The sequence below is a fragment of the Mustela lutreola genome, chromosome 2 (assembly GCF_030435805.1).
Source record: "Mustela lutreola isolate mMusLut2 chromosome 2, mMusLut2.pri, whole genome shotgun sequence".
In the NCBI taxonomy this organism is placed as follows: Eukaryota; Metazoa; Chordata; class Mammalia; order Carnivora; family Mustelidae; genus Mustela; species Mustela lutreola.
Genome location: NC_081291.1, coordinates 129801658 through 129827085, shown reverse-complemented (window position 1 = coordinate 129827085; position 25428 = coordinate 129801658). Strand labels below are relative to the sequence as shown.

General features: G+C 36.4%; 1 protein-coding gene, 1 long non-coding RNA gene and 1 other non-coding gene across 4 annotated transcripts in view; 2 read left to right on the top strand and 1 right to left on the bottom strand.

Annotated features, from left to right (window-relative positions):
• Positions 1-375: 375 nt before the first annotated feature.
• Positions 376-14381, bottom strand: EIF5A2 (eukaryotic translation initiation factor 5A2). Of its 2 annotated transcripts, none has more exons than XM_059163486.1 (5): positions 14246-14381; positions 13328-13527; positions 12687-12791; positions 5673-5804; positions 376-5109 (listed from the first exon to the last, which is right to left on the bottom strand). In XM_059163486.1, exons 2-5 carry the CDS (start codon positions 13490-13492, stop codon positions 5050-5052), a joined length of 462 nt encoding a protein of 153 aa, XP_059019469.1. In that variant the 5' UTR covers positions 13493-13527; positions 14246-14381; the 3' UTR covers positions 376-5049. The 2 variants fall into 2 exon arrangements, with proteins under 2 accessions (XP_059019469.1, XP_059019470.1); XM_059163487.1 differs by having other exon boundaries at positions 5717-5804.
• On the top strand, positions 6102-6244 carry LOC131826254 (small nucleolar RNA SNORA67). The gene has a single exon (XR_009351504.1). It is a non-coding gene; the product is annotated as a small nucleolar RNA SNORA67 (small nucleolar RNA).
• A 122-nt stretch (positions 14382-14503) lies between the features above and the next one.
• Positions 14504-25428, top strand: part of LOC131824870 (uncharacterized) — a 106214-nt gene continuing 95289 nt past the window's right edge. The window contains exon 1 of the long non-coding RNA XR_009351015.1: positions 14504-14594. This is a non-coding gene — a long non-coding RNA (uncharacterized LOC131824870). The remainder of the gene's footprint in view (positions 14595-25428) is intronic.

Sequence of the window (25428 nt, the reverse complement as noted above, 5' to 3'; positions counted from 1 at the left end):
GTCTGGGAGATCAGGGGTAAGGGAGGGACATTAATTGCTCTTGCATTAAATGTCTTTGGAAGAATGCAAGGAAAAGGATGAAGATGGGAATATGTTTTCACTCTTGTAACTACAGAATTTTGAACCATGGGACTATTTTACATATTTTAAAACTATTAAAAGCTTAAAAATAAAAACAAAATTGTACTCAAATATAGAACTAAATTTAAAAATTAACATTCTTAGCCATAAAGCTAGGGTGTTCTCTAATAAGGATTCAGACTATAAAAACGTGGTGAAGACAAGTTAGATTTTCTTTTAAAAGTGCTAAACACCTTAATCCACACTGTTTTCTAGTACGAAACGGTTTTAGGAATGCATATGTACAAGAATAGGGCAAGTTGTTAAGTTGACTTTATTTTTATTTAATATAACTGATGAAGTTACCAGACAAATATATCTAATGTAACAAAAAGTTACAATTGATGTTCATTATCTATAATGTAAAGGATTTCAATATTTTAGTATAGCCAAAGACAACATTTGAATTTTACCCATTTCTGAGATGTAAAATGCACAATTATAATATCCATACTACAGATGTTACGATTTTAAATTTTTAGCTAAAACATGAGTCTCTGTAGATAAAAGCAAGAATTCTCCTATACCTAAAACCAAGTGTGTTATTAATATCGTGCCACTGGATTAGACAATGCCATTTCAACTATTTCCCTTTTGGAGAGGAGAACACAAGTACATAATAGTATGGAACTAGTCATTTTCATTGTTCTAGGATAGAACTAGTATTTGCATTATATTTTATAACAAGCACAAGAGTGCTTATTTATAGTAGGTATTAACCATAATAAAGAATTCCTCTCAAGAAAGATCATAACTATGACTCACGACAAGCTGTACAGTCATCACTGAATATAGTTTAGCATCCAGAGTTTTTAAAAAATATAGTCTCAAACTAAGATTAAATCTTAGTCTACCAATACCAAGAAATAGTGTTAGGGACTTCTTCATATAAATAAAAGAACCTCTCTCTCTCAATTGTAAAATGGGTTTTACCCAATTCTAAGGCGAGAGGAATAGTGGTGGTTGGTAAAGTTTGGCAACAAGTATATTTCTAGTAGGTGAAAGCCTCATATGCATTGCTATAAGATGCATCTTTGACATAAGGAAAACTAGCTAATTAGATGTAGCAGCACTTTTCAGGCACTTGACCTCACTTGGTAGTTAAGTTGATGTCTAGATGTATACTGAATGGGGAAACATTAAATTATACAGTGACTTCAAGTCATGTTCTCACAGAACATCTGTGTTCCATAAGCTAAATCCAAATGTTCCCTGCTAAAATCAAATAATGATGCCATATATCCAATTCAGGGAAAAAAAAATTTAATAGAATAAAGTTAATAGATTGAATTTCCTCAATTTTAAGATTTTTTTCCACAATAAATTTTTCATAGCCTTTGTTGTCTATTACTTGTCTGAATGCTAGGAGGAAAAAAAGACTTAAAAACTATAAAATATTATGCCTAAGTTAGAAAATTTTAATCTGTTGATCAGTTCAATATAACACATGGTTTATGGAAATATGCTTATAGTTTGCTCTTATTTTGCCTAAGAGCCACATTTTCTCATAGTAAATTTGTTTCCAGTTCATACTATAGAATTCAGTATGTAAACATTTTCATGTACACAAAAGAGCATTATGAATTTTTGATCTGTTGTCCTTAAATATGTTTGAGAGCCACTACATCTTTCTCTGGCTCTAAAAACTATCTTTGGGGTCCATGCCAAAGGAATGCTTTCAGGTATATCATTAAGGTTTGGGTTATAAGATAAGACTATCAAATTCTATTCCAAAATGAAAAAAATATAGCAAGATTCCAGTATAGATGTGACCAGTTCTCCCATTTTTTTTCTTTAATACTTAGCATATAGGTTAAGTATGTTGATGTTAAGGATTTTTCTATTTGCATGTATCATTGTATTATAATTTGGGAAGTTTTTGCAATATATTTTCAGGCAGTTAGCTTTAAAATAATGCAACTTCAGCTCTTAGCACAAACAGCCCTGAGAACAATGCATTCAAATTACAGCTCAACTAGAAATAATCTAATTGAGAAACTTTAGTTACAAAACAAATTCTGGAAAAGTTGTAAATTAAAAAAAAAACTTACCAACATTTGAGGCACTACCAGACTACAGTACTTTTAAGAGTTGGAAGGATTTTGTAAAAAGAACAAACATACAAAGCTATGTGTGCATATGCACACACTCATGTTGTGCTATAATGAAAAATTGTGTCCCCAAATTTTATAACCTAAACATTTTATGATAGCATCTCCTATTAAAGATATCATGCTCTGGCTGCAGGAGAGTTTTGGTAATCGTTATAAAGCATTGGTACAGTATTTTGTACCATAAATGGTAACGGATTCAAGAGCTTGGTTAGCAACGATTTCAAGTGACAGACAGCCCTTGGAGGGGAGAGTGAAAGAACATCATATTATGTTGATGATGCAAATGCTATAAGTCAAAGTAGCAATGACTTGATCTATTTCAGAGGGTATACAACTTTGTAGTAGCAAATAAGATATAACAAAGTCTTCACAGTAGAAATAAAAGTTGCTCTAGAAAGAAACAAATATTTCACTTGTTAATATTGTATATAAATTGGTGAAATGCCTGCAGACAAAAATGATTTATCATTGTATAATCTAGTAACAGGACAGTCTACATTCTATACATGGTAACCTGTGATATTTAACATTTGCTACAAAAAAGTACAACAAATACTAAGAGTCAACTTTTAATATTTCTGATGTCAAAAAAGAATGAAGTCACTTCTGTTCTATGTTAAAAAATATGTTTACCTGCTTCCTTTTTAATATAATTTATAAAGCTTTACTAAATGAAATATTTTGTTCTAGAGAAACATATATTGACTTATGTGAAAATAAACAGTCCCGTATCTTTAAAATCTATACTTATAATTATATGTTAGAAGAGTATTTACACTTCATTATTGTACTTAAAATATTTATGCATAAATAGCTTTTGCCATTCAAGGTAGGAAGATAAGAGATGCATTATTATAATTTATATATGCTTACCTCACAACTAGAAATGTATTTATGTGAAGTTTGACAAGTTAGGAACAACAAGGGCATGCTAATCCAGAATTAATAGTAAACCAGAACACTAATATGGTTAACTGGGGTCATATGAGTGACCAGCAAGCAGCACAGATTGAGAACTTCCTGGGATTCCTGTGGGTAACAATACTAACCAGCAACAAGTAAAACACATGGTACAGAGTACTAAAAAACTAGAGCAGAATATAGTAGATACTTAAACGGAATACTGGAAAGAATTTAGCCTAGTTCCTAATTGTGCTTTAGATAGGAAAAAGCTAAAATGTTACACTAAAATGATTAAATACAACCTCAGTATTTCTTGTGCTTTAGAATTCTCCTTGCATTTCTCTTAAAGTATCTTATTTCTTGGGTTTGCTGAAGCCAATACAAGATTTAAAAATGTGCACAAATTAAGTAACTGAAACCTTTGGGATCTTCTATTCCTAATGCTATATTCAGTCACTGATTAGATGAGTTACAGCATCATGTATGTTTTCCTCTAGATGATAGAAACAAAGGCCTTCCAGAGGGCAAGGGATGATGGGAACGGTTTCATATTCAGTCTTAGAGAATGAAGGTATTAGTAAAGAAGTGATTTTGTTCTAAGTTTCATTTCAATATGATTGTTATTAAGTCAAAGGTCCTCACAAACCCATGTCTAGAATCCTGGAAATAAGATATACACAGTCCAAAAGACTAAAGAGAAATGTAGCTGACTCACCTAAAACAGTTTTTAAAATAATTTGGTTTGTAGAATTCTTTCCTAGTTATGTTTCATACCAGTAACTGAATTAAGTAAATAACAATCAGAAGAAAAAAATACATGTACTTCTTAAAATAAGTAAAATAATTATCGTATAAAATAACTCTTCTTCCATGATTTACTTTCATTTCACTTTAGAAAAAATGTACATAAATTTGACAATGTTCCAAACCAATTTAAAGTAAGAATTTTCAGTTCTTGTCTGACAATTAAATATTTTAATGTAAAAAAAAAAACTCCTTAAAAATGGTTGGAAAGGAGTGACTACTATAAATAACAACAATTTATTTAACATAATTGAAAAAAAGCACTGTATAATGTCCTATAAAGCAGGTCACTCCTTTAAATACAGAGAGAGAACAAAAGGAAAAAGCAAAAACATAACTAGAAAGAAACTTCCTATTTTTATGCTGATTACACAGGCCTCCAGTAAAGACCTGGAGCTCTAACCAACTCACTGTGCCACTGTTCCTTGCAGACTCCTTTATAATCTGACTGGCTAATAATAGTCACCAGACAGTTCAATGCCTCTTTGTCAACCACTAGCAGGTATCAAATCACTATATAGGTTATGTTTAGTCCTCCAACAATTTGGCAAAGAAAAGTATGACTGAGGTAATACAGGTGGCTGCACATGCCTACCAAGATAACCAACACTTTTCAATAACATGATTTCTGTTTAAGGATTTGTGCCTGCCACACACGGGCTGAAGCTGTGACAATTCCAATACATAATCTACTTATTCTATAAGTCTGAAATTAATGCAGAACAATTCAACTTAGATGTGGTACTTCAATACCACTAGATGCTACATTGTCTGATTTAAAACCCTGGTTTATCAACTAAAATTCAGGAACGATTTGCTCAGACAAATCATATCTGCTGAAGCCATCTTATCTGTTTCTTGGACTCACTGAAAACCACAGGAAAGGTATAGGGGAGACACCTACAAAACTAAAAAAAACCAGAATTTTACATCTTGATTCTTTTAAATTACCAAACGCCTGTAAAACTAACTCAGTATAATTTCAAAACAATTAAAAAAGAAATGAGGTTGCTTATGAAGGCAATAGCTTTGGTGACAACTTAGAACCAAACTTTAGATCTGTGGTTGGTCCAGACCTAAACATTTTGCTCATGCCTGATGGTCCCATTTATTTGCAGGGCTTTATGGCTACAGCATATTCTTCACTCATTGCACACATAACAGACACCTAGAATGGAAAAATGCAGGCAAAAAGTTATTCAGAAGGCAATACTCTATAAGATATATTTTACTTATTACATACTGGATATTTACAGATATTTTATACACACTGATTTTGGAAAGAAGCATCCCAAGACTAGATAATCAACTTCCTTCACAGATTTCCAAAGCAAAATTTCTCAAATTGTGGTTTTAAGATAAATTCCAGGGAATAGGGAGAAAGGAGCTGTAATTGCCTCAATATTCAGTAGATGTTACACTTCTGAGAGTTATAACAAAGATGGGGTAAATCATCTTCATGCTTTAGCATTCCCATAATACTTTTCTCATTCTTAATAGTGCAGATGCTGATCTTCAAAACAAATTTGGGGTTGGCAGTGTCTACCTAGCAAAAGGTGAACTTTAATACTTTCTTTGGTAATGGGTCTTTAAGGGTATCACAGGAAAACTCTTACAGAGATCATTTTCCATTTCGGCAGTATTTAAGAACTGTATTTCATAGTTGGCATATTTTGCTAACTAGATTAGGCCGAAGTCTTTATAAAAAGCAATCTCCCCATAGGTCTTTACCTGTACATCTTCACCTGCATTGTATTTTCCTTCTATTTCTTTACCTAGTTCACCTTCTGGCAGCTTAAGATCCTCACGAACTTCACCAGTTTCTGTCAGCAGGGAAAGGTAACCATCCTGAATGCATATTAGCTATTAAAATAAATTATACAATTTGCACTGATTAGATTATATTCACTCTTTGTAATATTTACATAGTTAAGTTGCAATCCACATTAATTTGTATAGGTACAGAGTAACACATTAATATACTCTTAGAGCTTAAAAATGTTGAACATACAAAAGTAGAAGAGCTGTAGAGACTAAAAATGCAAGTTCACTTCTTCCTGCATACCACCTTCCCCCAAATCTATATATAGTATGTCCTAAAGAATTCACATTTATGTACACAATACAAATATAGCTGCTTTAAAAAAAAAATAAAAGGGAATCTAAAGTGATTCCCTTTCCAAGGGGCCTGCTTGTGCCCCTCTCCAGGAAAGTAGCAACTTGGAATAAAATCTGGCATGCCTTAGGTTGTTGGGGGAGAGGGGATGTTTGTTTCCTTTGCTTTCCTTTGGCTGCCTACACATATACTTCAATCCCTTCTGGATAGATTGTGCTCTCTTCTCATTCACATGCTGAAGCTATCCTCTTCCTTCATACTAGACCAGAGGCATCAATGGATAGCAGGTTTCTTTAGTCACAACTATGACTTTCCCCCCAAAGGGGAAAACTATATCCACAGAATTGGTTGTGGTGGATGATTTGGCTCTTGGCTTATGGCCATCAACATGGTGACAGAAGATGACAAGAGGACTCTTCAAGACGTTGACACCTTCTACAACAGCTCCATTGAGAAGATGCACCTAATGTTGCTACATTATCCAAGGGGCTGCCCTGCTCTCTAGCCCTACCTAGGGTTCAGACATGGGGAGGGAAGGAAGGAAATCTTTCCAAATTGGAAACTAAGAAACTACCTTAGTCTCTTTAATCACTTCACAACTGTATAGATAGATTGTAACTGATTTAACTGTTTTCCCATTCATGCAGATAAAGTTAATTTTTGTTTTCTATGATTACAATGTGTTTTATAACTTGATTATGACAAACTTTGGTGGAAAACTTTTGGGTGTTCAGTTTACTATTAAAAACATCAGATTTTTTAAAAGACAAACACGAATGTTGATGACATTAATGAGACAAACCCAGTCTAACCTTCGAAAGGGCAATTCTGATATCACTCAATTTTTTTTTATTCTAGGAATGAGGAAATAGGCTGTACTCATTTATTCTCAAAGCATATACACCATCAGTATTCCTGTATTTTTAACAGATTTTATAAAAGGCAGTTGTTTAGAATTCAAGATGCTATCATTGACAAACACAAAAGGGGTCAAAGATATGACACTTACCTTCCTGTAACTACTATGATATAACACAAGCATACCACAGAGATAGATTTCAAAGCTCTCTTCAATGGCACTACCAAATCTGGCTATGACTCTCAACAAGAGATTTCAGCTTTTGTGCATGTCTAAAATCTCAAAAACATAAAAACCATCCTACAAGCAACCACAAATACTTTTAACTCATCTTTATGTCACTCAAACATATGTAAGGTGGTTGGTAAAGGAATGGGACACGAGGTTGAAGCAGAAGTGTGGTTTTTCTTGATCATACCAATCTTTGTATATACTACAAAGTGATCACTACAATAAGTCTAGTTACCATCTGTCACTGTACAATTGACCCACTTTACCCATTTTGCTCATCTCCCACCCCTTCCTTTTTAATAACCAACTACTAATCTTCTCTGTAGTTTTGTTTTGTTCTTGTTCATTTGTTTTTTAATTTCACATGTAAGTGAAATCATATACTACTTTTCTCTCTCTTATTTCAGTTTGCATAATATATTCAAGGTCCATCCAGGCTGTTGCAAATGTCAACATTTCCCAACATTTTTATGGCTGAGTAGTAGTCCCTTGTGTATATATATATGACATCTTCTTTATCCATTTGTCCATTAATGGACATTTAGATTGTTTCCATACCTTGGCTTGTAAATATTGCTGAAATGATCATCTGGTTGCATCTATCTTTTAAAATTAGTGTTTACATTTTCTTTCTTTTTTTAAAAAAATATTTTATTTATTCATTTGACAGACTGAGATCACAAGTAGGCAGAGAGGCAGGCAGAGAGAGAGGAGGAAGCAGGCTCCCCGCGGAGCAGAGAGCCTGATGCGGGGCTTGATCCCAGGACCCTGGGACCATGACCTGAGCCGAAGGCAGAGGCTTTAACCCACTGAGCCACCCAGGCACCCCTACATTTTCTTTATATAAATACCCAGAAGTGGTATACGAGGTTCATATGGTAGTTCTACTTTTATTTTTTGAAGAACCTCCATATTGTTTTCAATAGTGGATGTACCAATTTATATTCCCAGAAACAGTGCATGAAGGTTCCTTTTCTCCAAATCTTCTCCAACACTTGTTACTTTTTGTCTTTTTGATAATAGCCATTCTAACAGGTATGAGGTAATATCTCATTGTGATTTTAATTTGAATTTCCCTGGCAATTAGTGATTTTGAACTTCTTCTCCTATACCTGTTGGCCATTTGTATCTCTTCTTCAGAAAAATGTCTATTTAAATCCTCTGCCCATTTTTAAATCAAATTGCTTGGGTTTTTTGTTTTTTGGGTTTTTTTCCTCCCACTGAGTTGAATTCTTTATGTATTTTGGATATTATTGGATATGCGCTTTGCAAATATTTTCTCCCATTCAGTAGATTGCCCTTTCATCTTGATGGTTTCCTTTGCAGAAAGTTTCTTACAGAAGTTTCTTAGTTTGAGGTAGTCCCACTTGTTTATTTTTGCTTTTGCTGCCTTGCTTTTGGTGTCAGATCCAAAAACTTAATGCCAGGGCCAATGTCAGGAAGCTTGCCACCAACATTTTCTTCTAGTTTTGTGGTTTCAGGTCTTATATTCAAGTCTTTAATCCATTTTTTTTTTTTTTTTTTAAAGATTTTATTTATTTATTTGTCATAGAGAGAGAAGCGAGAGCAAGCACAGGCAGACAGAGTGGCAGGCAGAGACAGAGGGAGAAGCAGGCTCCCCGCCAAGCAAGGAGCCCGATGTGGGACTCGATCCCAGGACGCTGGGATCATGACCTGAGCCGAAGGCAGCCGCTTAACCAACTGAGCCACCCAGGGGTCCCTTTAATCCATTTTGAGTTAATTTTTGTGTATGATGTATGATAGTCTAATTTCATTCTTTTGCATGTGGTTGTCCAGTTTTCCCAGATCATTTATTATATAATTTTAAACAATTAGCCACAGGCTTACAAGGTAGATTTTTGATTTAGGCCCTTTTAGCAATTCCCTGAAGTAGAATTTGTCTATTTTAAGAATTAAAGTTTCCACTGTCATTAGTGACTAAAACATAAAAGCCAAATAATAATACTGATACTCAGTATTTATTTATATAATGGTGGTTTTTATTTCTAAAGAGTTAAGAATTCAGAAGTTAAAATGTGTGATGAAATAAAAAGCATTTCAAATAAAAAATGTATAGACATTATAAAACATCTAGTAAAACATATTTTAAAAATTAAACATCTTATTAAAATAAATTATGTGAAATAAAAGTAAAGTTTTCAAAAATAAAACGAAACTATAGAAAAATAGAATTAATTAATGAAAATTATTTTATCTTTTTATATAAATTATAAATTCTCAGATATACCAAAAAGTTACAAAATCAAATTCCCATATTTTTCCCTCAGACTTGTCCACTATTAACATTTAACTACATGTGCATTTTTTCTCTTTCTGGGTATAGGAATACATAAAATACATACAGTATACATTCTTATTCTTTTCTTCTTTTTACCGAACCATTTGAGAGTATGTTCAAACATCACAACTCTTTAGCGATTAATACTTCCGTGTTTTCCTAAGAAAGCAAACTCTTATTTAATCAGCTTATTTTGCAAAATTAAAAAATGTAGTATTGCTAAAATATTATTTAATATATAGTCCACTCAAACTTGCCAATTGTTCCAATATTGTCTTCGATAGAAGCTTTTTCCTCCCAAGTTCAGGTTTATATCTTATATTTATTCAGTGTGGATAGGGTCATGAAGACCACCACAGCACAATAAATATAACTGAAAAGACTCACAGAGCTCAATTTTTTAAATGAACAGAAATAAGTATTATATGTTGACTTGATAACAAAGGGATGTGCTTACTGAGTACTTACTGTACAAGGCACTGCTCTAAGTGTTAACTAACTAAACCTCACAATGATCCCTTGAGGAGTTTATTATTTTATTATTTTATTATTTTTTTAAAAGATTTTATTTATTTATTTGTCAGAGAGAGAGCGAGCGAGAGCGAGCATAGGCAGACAGAGTGGCAGGCAGAGTCAGAGGGAGAAGCAGGCTCCCCGCAGAGCAAGGAGCCAGATGTGGGACTCGATCCCAGGACGCTGGGATCATGACCTGAGCCGAAGGCAGCTGCTTAACCAACTGAGCCACCCAGGCGTCCCGAGGAGTTTATTATTCTTATCCTCATTTTATAAATAGAGAAAAACAGGCAAGAGGTTAAGTAACTTGCCACGTAAGTTCATATAATTCTTAAGTGTTAAAGTAAGGATTTGGACCCAGCCTGTCTGGCTTGAGTCATTCTTTTATCCATGATACAGTGTAGACTACATACCAAAGGTTGAGACAGGATAAGGCAAGTGAGGCACTAATTTTGTGTACAAAATTTAAGGTGGCAACAGAAAAACTTTTCAGTGATCAAATATTTTAAAATTAGAATTAATGCAAAAATTCCATGATGAACACAATTTCAAAATTTAAATAAGACAGAATTTGAATTACTGATTTTTCCTTTTTGCCTAAGGTTCCTATGTGGCTTGACATTGTCAGTAGTCCTGTTTTTATTTAAAATCTTGTGTTCACTTACCTCATTCCCCTAGAGCCTACTATATTCCCAAATAAAACCCAAACCAAATTTTTCCTTTATGTTAAATCTTGAGGTCCAATCAATGACTGATTAATTTGATCATAGCAGTAATTAGTGATAAATTACTGATACTATCTTTCTGAAACACTCAAAGGCAAAAGCATTTTATAGTGAATGCATATTAATGTATACAATGAATATTGAATATTCAAAGCATTCATATGTTAGGGATGAAAAGAGAAATCCATTTTTGGCAAAAGAAAACTCTATGCTTAGCCTTAGCTGCATTATACTTACTTTAATGAATACTCCCATATGCATTTAACAAAAGTTTATTGAACACCCACTATAAGCCATGTCTAAATAAGGTGCTCCAAGTATAATAAAATGATTAGATGGAATATTTATACAAGGAAAGGGGGAGCAGAATAGAACTACTTTTTGGTACATATCTACTGATGAGGTAATTATGGGATACATTTTCTCATTTAATCCTTACATTATCCTTACTTTGTAGAAAGGAAAACTAAGGCTCAGAGAGATTGTGTAATTTTTCCAAGGTCATCCAGCCAGAAAGTGACAGAACTAGATCCAAACCCATATTACCTGATGAAAAAAAAACCCATATGCTATTATTGTAATAAGACAATTCAAATTTCTACAAAGACTCCAAACAACCTTGAAAACATTTATAAGAGGGAAAGTAAAAATATAAAACTGCTTACTAGACTAAAACTATGTAAAAATATTTTTACATGTGGACAAAGAGTAAAAGGAAATCATATGTTAATTGTAGTTGATGGTAGCATGCTCTAAAGATTATGCAACACAATAAAAGGTGTAGTAAGTAAGAAATCAGTTTAAAATGAACAAAAAACTCTAAGTGTCACACTTGTATTTTTCACTGTGTAAAATGAACAGAAAAGAGTTCTATAAATGTATCCTTGACAGTGAGATTGAAGACTTACAAGACAGACTTTAGTTATGATTAATCTGAGCTCCCACATCCTATGAGGTCAATGGTTGGTTACCACCAATATTCCAAAACAACAAAATGCTATCATTAAACATGACCTATCCAAATGCATAACTGGAGCTAAAAGTTGGAAGTATATACCTATAATTTAACCAAAGGTCACAGCATGGTCACTAAATGTAAATAAAACAATTACATAGTTTTGCATGTTCTTTACCATATGCAGCGGCCATGTACTTTCTTTATATTAATGGCTTTCAACTTACTTCCTATTTAAGAAGAAGTGGCGGTGGGGTGGGAGGTTGGGGGAACCGTTGGGGCACGGATTGCATGGAGCACAGGGGGTGGTGCAAAAATAATGAATACTGTTATGCTGAAAATAAATTAAAAATAAATTTTAAAAAATTATTTTTATTCAAAAAAAAAAAAAAAAGAATACCAAATTCTGACTTATATTGATTAATACACAAACTTGGGTGGTGGAACATGAATTCCAATGATTTCTTAAAAATCTTAGGTTTGAGGGGTGCCTGGGTGGCTCAGTGGGTTAAGCCTCTGCCTTCAGCTCAGGTCATGATCCTAGGGTCCTGGGATCGAGTTCTGCATTGGGCTCTCTGCTCAGCAGGGAGTCTGTTTCCCCCTCCCACCCCCCTACTTACTTGTGATCTCTGTCAAATAAATAAATCTTAAAAAAAAAAATCTTAGGTTTGAGAAGTGAAAAGAAGTTATTTAGATAACTCCTCCTCCCATTGGGGAGGGAGTTATCTAAATTGGCAGTATTTTACAACAAAAACAATAGTAGCTAAACATTGACCTTATTCAGTCACAATATGCAGTCATGTGGTCTGAGACATGTTCAACTAAAAATGCAAAAATATTTTTTAAAAAATAGCAAATTAACCACAATTCTAGATAAGGTACAAGGGATAACTATCACTATCTTTCCAATTTCTAAGATAGGTAGTGCCTAATATTTGGTTAGAAAAATCTATAAAACTACTACCAGCTTTTGTTAAATTATAGTCGATAGAATGTATTTGCAACTTTAAGAAACAAAGCATCATTTTAAAGAAAGTTAGTACTCACTTGATAATCATTTCTCTTAATATTTGGAACATCCATGTTGTGAGTAGAAGGGCAAATATCTTCATATTTTTTGCCGGTGAAAATATCAATTCCAACAAGGTGAACCTAACAAAGAAGGGAGAACAGGAAACCTGTAATCTTTGCCAAGTATATCACTCATTACATACACACAGCACAATACCAAAGCTGATTATGACAGATTCTTTCTCCTTCCAAGGTCATCTAATTTTATTTTCTTAAAAATAAAATGCAGTGGTCATAGAATTGAGAAGCAGTGAACAACTAAACACTTTCGTGACATATGGAAACCCAGGATCATATACAGCCCAGTAATTCAATTATAAGAGTGCATAAGAGAAATGAAGTTAATGTTAGAACAGGATTTCTCATCTATAAACTGAACAGATATTCTAAGTCACTAGGATTCAGGAAAGTTTCAGTTATCAGCTAATGAAACATTGTAAAGGCCCAAAAAGGAAATGCTACCTTTCAGTGTTCAAAGCAATAGCTGGTCACCCCCAAATTGTGGTAGGAAGAAAATGTAATTATTGCAAAGTTATAAATATGGAATTCTCGTGTTCCGTACTGGAACACAAATGATCAAAATCCCAACGCAAAGAGAGATCTGGAAGGGCACTTACCTTGGCATGACCGTGCTTTCCAGTTTTGGAAGTTGACATCTCCACTATTTTGCATGGTCGTCCTTTGAGAACCACGAAGCCGTTTTTGCGCAGGGCCGAGCACTGCATAGGGTAAGTGCTGGAAGCTCCAGCATCTCCAGTAGTGAAATCAATTTCATCCGCCATGGTGGGCTGGGGAGATGGTAGCTTTTCCGAGGGAACTACGCAAAAAGTTTGTTTGCTTTTGAACAACGGGAACGCAGGCAGAGAAACATCGCATCTCGGACAGGTTACGTTCCAAGCATCATGGATCAATAGATTTTTTTCATTTATAGAACAGCCACCCAAGAAGAGTGGGCACGTTCTAACTCCGGCCTCTATAAACTTTTCCAACCATTGCTGGAGAAGTGGGGAGATGGGGAAGGAAGTCGCAGATGAGCTCGCTGGGGGTGGGGGGATACCCGCCCTGGGCACTCACCCGCGCTGGGGGCAGCAAATCCCGGTCCCCATTGTCCCACCGCAAGAGAAGCCGGCGACCTTCCCGCATCGCGCCGCGCCACCCGGCCCTCCGCCGCCGCCCTGATCCCACTGCGGGAGACCCAGCCCAGGCCGCACGTCTCCGCGAAGGATGGGGATAACGGGACCTAGCCAAAAGCACCTGGCCCTCTGGCAGCGGGCTTGCATTCCGCCCTCCAGCCTGCCGTGCCGTCGCCCCGACCTCTCAGGAGCCCCCTTGTCCTGCCGGCATCCCCGGCCCGGCGGGGCCGGGCCCCGCATGGGCCTGAGCCCTAGCAGGTCCCGCGCTCGCCTCCGTTCCCCCAGCCATCCTTCCTTCCTCCTTCCCTAGTTCAGGACTCGGTGCCCGCCGCCTTCTCCGGCCGCCTTCTCCGACTCTGCCTAGCGCTGGTCCCGGCCCCCCAGCTTTCCCCCTGTCTTCACCTTTCAGCAGGGAAAGAGATCCTTTCGCCTGCGCACTGGCGCCGGTCCCCTACAGCTGCGGCGGCAGCAGCGGTGGCGGCCCCGGCAGTTCCAAGAGACGGGGCGGGGCCGCCACACTTTCCACACCCCGGCCTCCCCGCCCTTTCCCGCCCCCACCTCAGCCCCACTTCCGGGATAGGTCCGGGCGCGTCACAGGCCCCGCCTCCTCGGGCTACCATTGGTTACAACGTTCCCGAGGCCCCGCCCAGTCACGTGAAGCGCGCCCTGGCAACCCCACGTGCTGCGGATTAATGCACTTCCGGCGTGAAGAACGCTTTCTGGAGTGCGGTTGCGGAGGGTGAACTCAAAGGTAAGTAAGCTTGTACCTCAAACTTTTGGGTTCGTTGCGCCAGGGTCCGAGTCGAAGTTAGCTGGAAGCAAAGCGGGCTCTTGATGGCCCTTGCCTTCAGGTGCGTGGTGGTTGTCGCGCGACTGTTGTCAGGACGTGCGAGGCACGCGAATTCAGTGGGTGTCCCGCGGGGTTTATGGAGGGAACTTTGGGGTCGAACTTCTGGCCCAGGTTGGTGGTCGAAACCACACTTGCTCCTGGAGGAAGAGACCAAGTGCAGTATTTTATTACCGGCTCAGCCCCAGCCATCCATGAAATTCTGGCAGTAACTGCCGGTGGGTGCCTGGGCGGGGTCAGCAGCGCCCTGGGGGGTGGGAACTGCTGAGACATCCCCGAAGCAAACAGCAGCGTGAAATGACCCAGCCCATTCCTCACACGAGTCTGTTGTGGAACTGTGGACGTGAATGGGTGTCCGACTCCTACCGCATAGTTGCGTCCAGAAACTCAGACCAGTTCAGTTCCGATCAATTTGGCTCTTCTTTCCTCTCGGCAATGGCATTTCTGTGAGTTTTAGGTATGTTCATACTCCATTAGAGCAGTTGGGTTGTCTTCATAGTCGACCAGGAACCGATAGAGACTTGACTAGGATTAAGGACCAAGGTTCTTAAAAGAAATGTGCTCCTTTATGTTCCATTTCACAATGCACTGCATTCTCCTTTGGAGAGGTGACCTACACTCCCCGGCGTATGGGGTCCTGTAATTCTGAATTGCTGTCTCATGAAGAGTCAGTCCCCTTTCTCACATTACTGTGTGGCTCTCCGGTTTGGGCAGATATTTCACACATACGGAGTTTAACCTCTGTAAGATGCAAAGGAACTCTCATAAACCGAATTCAGCCTGTAGCTAATATTTGAAAGAGTTAAATTAGAACCCTGGTTCATAAGTCCATTCAGCTTTTCCTTAGACCTCCTAACTTTTCCCTGTCTAGTGTTACCAGAATGATGGCTAGCATTTATGTGAGTGGGTAGGGCATTAAATGTTTCATATGCTTTATTCTTTTAATCTTAACTCTTGCTCTTTTTTAAACCTCGGGTTTAGGGGGCGCCTGGGTGGCTCAGTGGGTTAAGCCGCTGCCTTCGGCTCAGGTCATGATCTCAGGGTCCTGGGATCGAGTCCCGCATCGGGCTCTCTGCTCGGCAGGGAGCCTGCTTCCCTCCCTCTCTCTCTCTGCCTGCCTCTCCATCTACTTGTGATTTCTCTCTGTCAAATAAATAAATAAATAAAATCTTAAAAAAAAAATAAACCTTGGGTTTAGTAAGTTATAATTCATACAAAGTAGAATTTACCCTTCTTAGCTCTGTGAGTTTTGAAAAACATAGACAGTTATGTAACTATCACTATAATCAAGATAAACAATATTTGCCCCATTCCAAAAGTTTCCTCCTGCCTCCTTGTGGTCAGTCCCCTCTGCCCACACCCAGCCTCTGACAACCATTAACAACTACTGTTTTATGTACATTTTTAAGTGTGAGAAAAAAGCAGAGAAAAGTAATTTGCCTACAATCACACAGTTAGCAAATCAGAGAGCCAGGATTGAACTCTAGGCAGTTTGGCTCCACAGTTACTGCTTTAACTAATACCATTACTGCATCTGCATAAGATTTGGATTTGGAATCAAATGATCTAGCTTCATTCATTCAGCAAATGTGGTAAATTCTAGTGAAGTTGCTGGAACACTGAATCAGCAAATGCGGTAAATTCTAGTGAAGTTGCTGGAACACTGAATCAGCAAATACTGAACCATTGCTCCTAGGGGAAATGCAGAGTTAGGTTCCTGTGAGCCTCTGGTCATAACATTTTCAACTGACCAATACATAATCTTGTTTTATGTGTGTTTTAGTTTAAGAACACACAGCCAACAGCACTATAATTACGCCCGCGGGAGCCTATCCAACACATGTATTTTCTCTATAAGACACATCACAGTCTCTTGTGCTACAAAATACTACACAGCATTTTAGCACTATGCTCCAAGGCCATTTTAAATAGCCATGTCACCAAACGAAGTTACAAAAATGTGAGAAGTGGCACTAATAGACTGAAAAGAAACACTTGTTTAATTTGACAGCTGTAATAAGAAGGCAGTACATCACCTCATTTGGCCCCAGCTAGGAGAATATGCATTGAATGGCTTCTATCTTTTGCTGTTCTCTACTTGTCCATAAATGACTGTGAAAGCAGTGCTAGTACTGATTACAAGTAAATTGGATGCACAGGAAAATTTACAAATATGAGGTCTATGAATAATGGGGATTCACTTTTTTATTTTAGTACCCTTACACTGAAATCACCATGTTAACAAGACAGCCCCTAGTCCATTGATTTTATGCCAATACTATACAGTTTTGATTATTAAAGCTTTGTAATATAGTTTGATATCACAAAGTGTGGTGCCTCCAGCTTTGTTCTTGTCAAGAGTATTTTGGTTACTTGGGATGTTTTATGGTTCCCTGCAAATTTAAGGAGTTTCTCTTTATATGAAAAATGCCATTGGAATTTTGATAGGATTTGCCCTGAATCTGTAGATTGCTTTGGGTAGTATGGCATTTTAAAAATATTCAACAACTAGGTGTTTGTAGTCTACTATAGGATAAAATTTACCGTAACACATAAAATAAATACATCTAAAGCAAAAAACTACAGGGTATTGAAAAAAGGGTCTCCTCCTCATCTAGTCTAGGTGTGTCCAATTGAAATATAATGTAAGCCACATGTAATTTTGAGTTTTGTTGTAGCTACATTAAAAAAGTTAAAAAAGATAAAAATAAATTTCAGTAATATATTTTAATTAACCCAGTACATCCAAAATATCTCATATGTAATCAATATAAAATTATAAATAACATAATTTTATAATTTTGTAAACTGAGCCTTCAATCTCCTATGTAGAGCACATCTCAATTCAGGCTATCTGTATTTTAAGAACTTGGTAGGTATTTATGACTGGTGGCTATCTCATTGGACATCACAGGTCTAAAAGATTTCAAGACTGCTTCTCTAGGACTGACTATATTAATCTGACATGAGAAAAATGAGTAGAAAGTTGGCAGTGAGGAGGGCTTTGGAAAGGGCATTTTAGCCAAAGGGTTTAGGAGTACAAAGACTTACAGATGAGAAAATTGTGACATCATAGTTAATATCTTAATGGTAAAAAGCTGTAGGCTATGACTCTAAAATCAGGACCAAGACAAAGATACCCACTCTCACCACCCTTATTCACATAGTATTGGAAGTCTTAACCAGAGAGATTAGGTAAGAAAAGTAATAAATGGCATTCATATTGGAAAAGAAGTAAAATCATCTCTATCTGCAGGTGACATTATATTGTGTATAGAAACCCTAAGGTCTCTACCAAAAAGCTATTAGAATAAATTAATTCAGTAAAGGTACAGGACAAAAAATTAATGTAGAAGAACCAATGTGTTTCTGTAACTAGCAATGAACTATCAGAAGTTAAAAAAATGATCCATTTATAATTGTGTAAAAAAGAATGAAATATTTAACAATAAATTTAACTAAAGTGGTGAAAGACCTATACACTGATAACTATAAAATGTTGTTTAAAGAAATTGAGGAAGACACCAATAAATGGAAGTATTTTCTGTGTTCATGGTTTGGAAGGTTGAATATTTTTAAAATGCCATACTACCCAAAGCAATCTACAGATTCAGGGCAAATCCTATCAAAATTCCAATGGCATTTTTCATATAAAGAGAAACTCCTTAAATTTGCAGGGAACCATAAAACATCCCAAGTAACCAAAATACTCTTGACAAGAACAAAGCTGGAGGCACCACACTTTGTGATTTCAAACTATATTACAAAGCTTTAATAATCAAAACTGTATAGTATTGGCATAAAATCAATGGACTAGAGAAGGAGCCAGAAATAAACCCATATCTGTATGGCCAATTAATTTAGAACAAAGGAGGCATGAATATTCAATGGGTAAAAGATAATCTTTTCAACAAGTGGTATTGGAAAAACTGGGTAGCCACATGGAAAAAATGAAACTGAGCCCTTATCTTACACCACACAGAAAATTAACTCAAAATGGATTAAAGATTTGAACAGAAGACCCCAAACAATTTCCATTTGCAACACACAGATGGACCTTGAGGACAGTATTCTAAGTGACATAAGCCAAATGGAAAAAGACAAATGCTGCATTTAGATTCTATTATGTGTGGAATCAAAAAAAGTCAAACTCATAGAAACAGAGTAGAATATTATTGCCAGGGAATGGGGAGGTGGGGAAATGGGGAGAAGTTAGTAAAAGGGTATAAACTTTCATCTATACAATAAAAAAGGTCTAAGGATCTAATGTGTAACATGGTGATTACAGTTTATAAAACTATATTGTATGAGAGTAGAACTTAAATGCTCTCACCAAAAGAAAAACCCCGAAAAACCTAAGCTTGCAAAATGATGGATATGTTAATTAATTAGATGGGAGGAATCATTTCAGAATGGTGTGTATGTATATCATATCATCATGATGTTGCCTTTAATTTTTTTTATAATTTGTCAATTATACCTCAATAAAGTTAAAAAAAAGAAGGTAAAACATCTAATAATGTCTTATATTGGTTACATGTTGAAATGGTAATTTGAATATATTAGAGTAAACATATGTCATCAACTTCAAAAGAATTAGATGGGGGCAAATAGGAACAAATAAAGAGATTTATTTTAACCATACCAAAAATTACATAAATATAAGTGGATTAAGCATTCCAATTAAAAAATGGATTAAACATTCCAATTAAAAGGCAGAGATTATCAGACTGGAGAATCTCATACCCAACTATATGCCCTCTAGCAGATGCATTTTAAAAATAAATATACATATAGGTTGAAAATAAAGGGATTTTTAAAAAGATGTCAATCAAATAGAAAGCATTAAAATGCTAGAGTGGCTTTACCAATAACAGATAATGTAGACCTCAAGACAAGAGTATTACCAAAGGAAAAGAGATATTGCATAATAATAAAATGATCAAATCACTAGGAAAATCTAATTTAAGTGTATATTTATATATTATATATATATATGTGTGTGTGTATATTCATATACATGAAGCAATAATTGACAGAACTAAATACATAGCCTAGTCTACTGTCATAGTTGGGTATTTTAAAATACTTCTCTCAACAGACACAGCATCATTAAGAATGTGGTATAACTTGGAGTGCCTGGGTATCTCAGTTGGTAAAGTGGCTGCCTTCAGCTCAGGTCATGTTCCTAAGGTCCTGGGATTGAGCCCCGTGTCAGGCTTCCTGATCACTGGGGAGACTCCTTCTACCTTTTCCTCTGCCTGCCACTCGGTTTACTTGTGCACGCTCTCGTTCTTTCTCTCTGTGTGTCAAATAAACAAATAAAATCTTAAAAAAAAGAGAATGTGGTGTAACTTAAGATCATAATCCATCTTTAATGGACGTTTTCAGAGTGCTAAACTTAAAACTGGTAGAATACATTAAATTCAAGTGCATGTTGATCCGCATCCAAAATATGTTTGATGAATTATCAGAAACCATTGGCTCACCTCAGTGGAATTAAATTGGAAATCAGTTTTCATTAAAAACTGAAAACATTTAGAAATTAAGACATTTGCATGTAACCTGTAGATTAAAGTAGCAAAAACAAAGAAGATGAGAAAAATATTTTAAATTGAATAACAAAAATATGATAGATTAAAATTTACACCTTTAGAGAAAAAAGTGATAGCTTTAAGTGTTTATTTTAGAAAAGGAGAAAAAATTTAAATCAATGGCCTAGATTTCTACCTTATGCTAGTGGAAGAATGTCAAAGTAAATCTATAGCAGAGGTCTGTAAACTTTTCCAGTTAAAGGCCAGGTAATAAATACTTTGGATTATACAGGTCATACATGGTCTATTGTAGCTACTCACAAGTATGACTTTATTTCAATAAAATTTTACTTACAAAAACAAGAATTGGGCTAGATTTGTCCTATGGGATGTAGTTTGCAAACCCATGATCTAGAGTAAGTAGAATGAAGGAAAATAAAAATATAAGCTTGCTATCAATGAGGTATTTAAAAAACAGAGGAAATAGCCAATGCTGAATGTTTGTTATTGAAAACATTAGTTAAATTGATAAAAACCTTGCTAGACTGGTAAATTAAAAAAAATAAAAGGGATATGCAAATGACCAGTGTCAGGAATGAAAGAAAGGATACCATCATAGATCATATACATAATAAAAAAAGATAGTGGGGGGCGCCTGGGTGGCTCAGTGGGTTAAGCCTCTGCCTTCGGCTCGGGTCATGATCCCAGGGTGCTGGGATCGAGCCCCACATCGGGCTCTCTGCTCAGCGGGGAGCCTGCTTCCTCCTCTCTCTCTCTGCCTGCCTCTCTGTCTACTTGTGATCCCTCTCTCTGTCCAATAAATAAATAAAATCTTTAAAAAAAAAAAAAAAAAGATAGTGGTATTATAACCAATTATGACCATATATATATTTACATTTTACATAGTTATTTTAAAAACATTTTATTAACATAAATATATGTTACATATTTACATTTTATATATTTATATTTTATATATTTATGTAAAATACATTTTATATATATTTACATTTTATATAGTTTACATTTTACATTTACATTTTATATAGTTTACATTTATATAAAATTTAAGTTTTATATGGTTATTTTTTCTTACATTTTAAAAATTAACATATAACATATTATTTGCCCCAGGAGTACAGGTTTCATCAGGCTTACACATTTCACAGCATTCACCATAGCACATACCTTCCCCAATGTCCATAACCTAGCCACCCTACCCCTAACCCCCCTACCCCCCAGCAACCCTCAGTTTGTTTCATGAGACTACGAGTCTCTTGTGGTTTTTCTTCCTCCTGATCCCATCTTGTTTCATTCCCCTCCCCACCCCCCCATGACCCCCTACCTCTCAAATTCCTCATATCAGAGAGATCGTACGATAATTGTCTCTCTCTGATTGACTTATTTTGCTTAGTGTAATACCCTCTAGTTCCGTCCATGTTGTGTAAATGGCAATATTTCATTTCTCTTAATGGCTGCACAGTATTTCATTGTATATACATACACCACATCTTTTTTATCCATTCATCTGTTGATGGACATCTACGTTCTTTCCATAATTTTGCTATTATGAACATTGCTGCTATAAACATTGGGGTGCACATACCCCTTCGGATCACTACATTTGTATCTTTAGGGTAAATACTTAGTAGTGTAATTGCTGGGTCATAGGGTAGCTCAATTTTCAACTTTTTGAGGAACCTCCATACTGTTATCCAGAGTGGCTGCACCAGCTTCCATTCCCACTGACAACATAGGAGGGTTCCCCTTTCTCCAAATCCTCGCCAACATCTGTCATTTCCTGACTTGTTAATTTTAGCCATTCTGACTGGTGTGAGGTGGCATCTCATTGTGGTTTTGATTTGTATTTTCCTGATGCCAAGTGATGTGGAGCACTTTTTCATGTGTCTTTTGGCCATCTGGATGTCTTCTTTGCAGAAATGTCTGTTCATGTCCTCTGTCCATTTCTTGAATGGATTATTTGTTCTTTGGGTGTTGAATTTGAGAAGTTCTTTATAGATTTTGGATCCTAGTGCTTTATTTGACATGTCATTTGCAAATATCTTCTCTCATTCTGTCAGCTGTTTTTTGGTTTTTGTTAACTGTTTCATTTGCTGTGCAAAAGCTTTTGATCTTGATGAAGTTCCAGTAGTTCATTTTTGCCTTTCCTTGCCTTTGGTGATGTTTATAGGAAGAAGTTGCTGCAGCCAAGGTCAAAGAGGTTGCTGCCTGTGTTCTCCTCAAGGATTTTGATGGATTCCTGTCTCACATTGAAGTCTTTCATCCATTTTGAGTCTATTTTGTGTGTGGTATAAGAATATGGTCCAGTTTCATTCTTCAGCATGTGGCTGTCCAATTTTCCCAACACCATTTTTTGAAGAGACTGTCTTTTTTTTCCATTAGACATTCTTTCCTGCTTTGTCAAAGATTAGTTGACCATAGAGTTGGGGGTCCATTTCTGGGCTCTCTCTTCTGTTTCGTTGATCTATATGTCTGTTTTTGTGCCAGTACCATACTGTCTTGATGATTACAGCTTTGTACTAGAGCTTAGAATCTGGAATTGTGATGCCACCAACTTTGGTTTTCTTTTTCAACATTTCTCTGGCTATTTGGGGTCTTTCTTGATTCCATATAAATTTTAGGATTATTTAATGTTCCATTTCTTTGAAAAATATTGATGGTATTTTGATAGGGATTGAGTTAAATGTGTAGATTGCTTTAAGTAGCTTAGATATTTTTACAATATTTGTTCTTCCAATCCATGAGCATGGAATGTCTTCCTCAATTTCTTTCATGAGTACTTTATAGTTTTCTGAGTACAGATTCTTTGCCTCTTTGGTTAGGTTTATTCCTAGGTATCTTATGGTTTTGGGTGCAATTGTAAATGGGATTCACTCCTTAATTTCTCTTTCTTCTGTCTTGTTGTTGGTGTATAGAAGTGCAACTGATTTTTGTGCATTGATTTTATATCCTGACACTTTACTGAATTCCTGTACAAGTTCTAGCAGATTTGGAGTGGAGTCTTTTGGGTTTTCCACATAAAGTATCATATCATCTGCAAAGAGTGCGAGTTAGACTACTTCTTTGCCAAATTGCATACCTTTAATTTCTTTTTGTTGTCTGATTGCTGAGGCTAGGACTTCTAGTACTATGTTGAATAGCAGTGGTGATAGCGAACATCCCTTCCATGTTCCTAACCTTAGCAGAAAAGCTCTCAGCTTTTTCCCATTGAGAATGATATTTGCTGTGGGTTTTTCATAGATGGCTTTGATGATACTGAGGTATGTACCCTCTTTCCTTACACTGTGAAGAGTTTTGATCAAGAAAGGATGCTGTACTTTGTCAAATGCTTTTTCAGCATCTATTTAGAGTATCATATGGTTCTTGTTTTTTCTTTTTTTAAGGTATTATATCAAATTGATTGATTTGTGGATGTTGAACCAACCTTGCAGCCAAGGAATAAATCCCACTTGGTCGTGGTGGATAATCCTTTTAATGTACTGTTGGATCCTATTGACTAGTATTTTGTGAGAATTTCTGCATCTCTGTTCATCGAGGATAATGGTCTGTCATCTTCTTTTTTGATGGGGTCTTTGTCTGGTTTTGGGATCAAGGTAATGCTGGCCTCATAAAATGGGTTTGGAAGTTTTCCTTCCATTTCTGTTTTTTGGAACAGTTTCTGGAGAATAGGAATTAGTTCTTCTTTAGATGTTTGGTAAAATTCCCCTGGGAAGCCATCTAGCCCTGGGCTCTTGTTTGTTGGGAGATTTTTGGTGACTGCTTCAGTCTCTTTACTGGTTATGGGTCTGTTCAGGTTTTCTATTTCTTCCTGGTTCAGTTGTGGTAGTTTATGTGTCTCTGGGAATGTATCCATTTCTTCCAGATTGTCAAATTTGCTGGCCTATGGTTGCTCATAGTATGTTCTTATAATTGTTTGTATTTCTTTGGTGTTGGTTGTGATCGCTCTGCTTCCATTCATGATTTTATTTATTTGGGTCCTTTCTCTTTTCTTTCTTCCTTCCTTTCTTTCTTTCTTTCTTTCTTTCTTTCTTTCATTTTTTAAGATTTTATTTATTTATTTATTTGACAGACAGAGATCACAAGTAGGTAGAGAGGCAGGCAGAGAGGGGAGGAGGAAGCAGGCTCCCTGCTGAGCAGAGAGCCCGACGTGGGGCTCGATCCCAGGACCCTAAGATTATGACCCGAGCCGAAGGCAGAGGCTTTAACCCACTGAGCACTCAGGCGCCCCTCCTTTCTCTTTTCTTTTTGATAAGTCTGACCAGGGGTGTATCAATCTTATTAATTCTTTCAAAAAACCAGCTCCTGGTTTTGTTGATTTGTTCTACCATTCTTTCAGTTTCTATTTCATTGATTTCTGCTCTGATCTTTATTATTTCTCTTCTCCTGCTGGGTTTAGGCTTTCTTTGCTGTTCTTTCTCCAGCACCTTTAGGTGTAGTAGGGTTAGGTTGTGTATTTGAGATCTTCCTTTCTTCTTTCTTGAGAAAGGCTTGTGTTGCTATACACTTTCTTGCTGTGTCCCAAAGATTTGAATCATTATGTTTTCATTTTCATTTGTTTGCATGAATTTTTAAAATTCTTCTTTAGTTTCCTGGTTGACCCATTCATTCTTTAGAAGGATGCTCGTTAGCCTCCATGTATTTGGGTTCTTTCCAACTTTCCTCTTGTGATTGAGTTCTAGCTTCAGAACATTGTGGTCTGAAAATAGGCAGGGAATGATCCCTGTCTTTTGATACTGGTTGAGACCTGATTTGTGACCCAGGATGTGATCTATTCTGAAGAGTGTTCCATGTACACTAGAGAAGAATGTGTATTCTGTTGCTTCGGGATGAAATAATCTGAATATATCTGTGATGTCCATCTGGTCCAGTGTGTCACTTAAGGCCTTTATTTCCTTGTTGATCTTTTGCTTGGATGATCTGTCTATTTCAGTGAGGGGGGTGTTAAAGTCCCCTACTATTATCGTATTATTGTCGATGTGTTTGTTTGATTTTGTTATTAATTGGTTTTATATAGTTAGCTGCTCCCATGTTAGGGGCATAGATATTTAAAATTATTAGATATTTTTGTTGGACAGACCTGTTGTGTATGATATAGTGTCATTCCTCATCTCTTATTATAGTCTTCGGCTTAAACTCTGATATATCTGATATAAGGATTGCCACCCCAGCTTTCTTTTGATGTC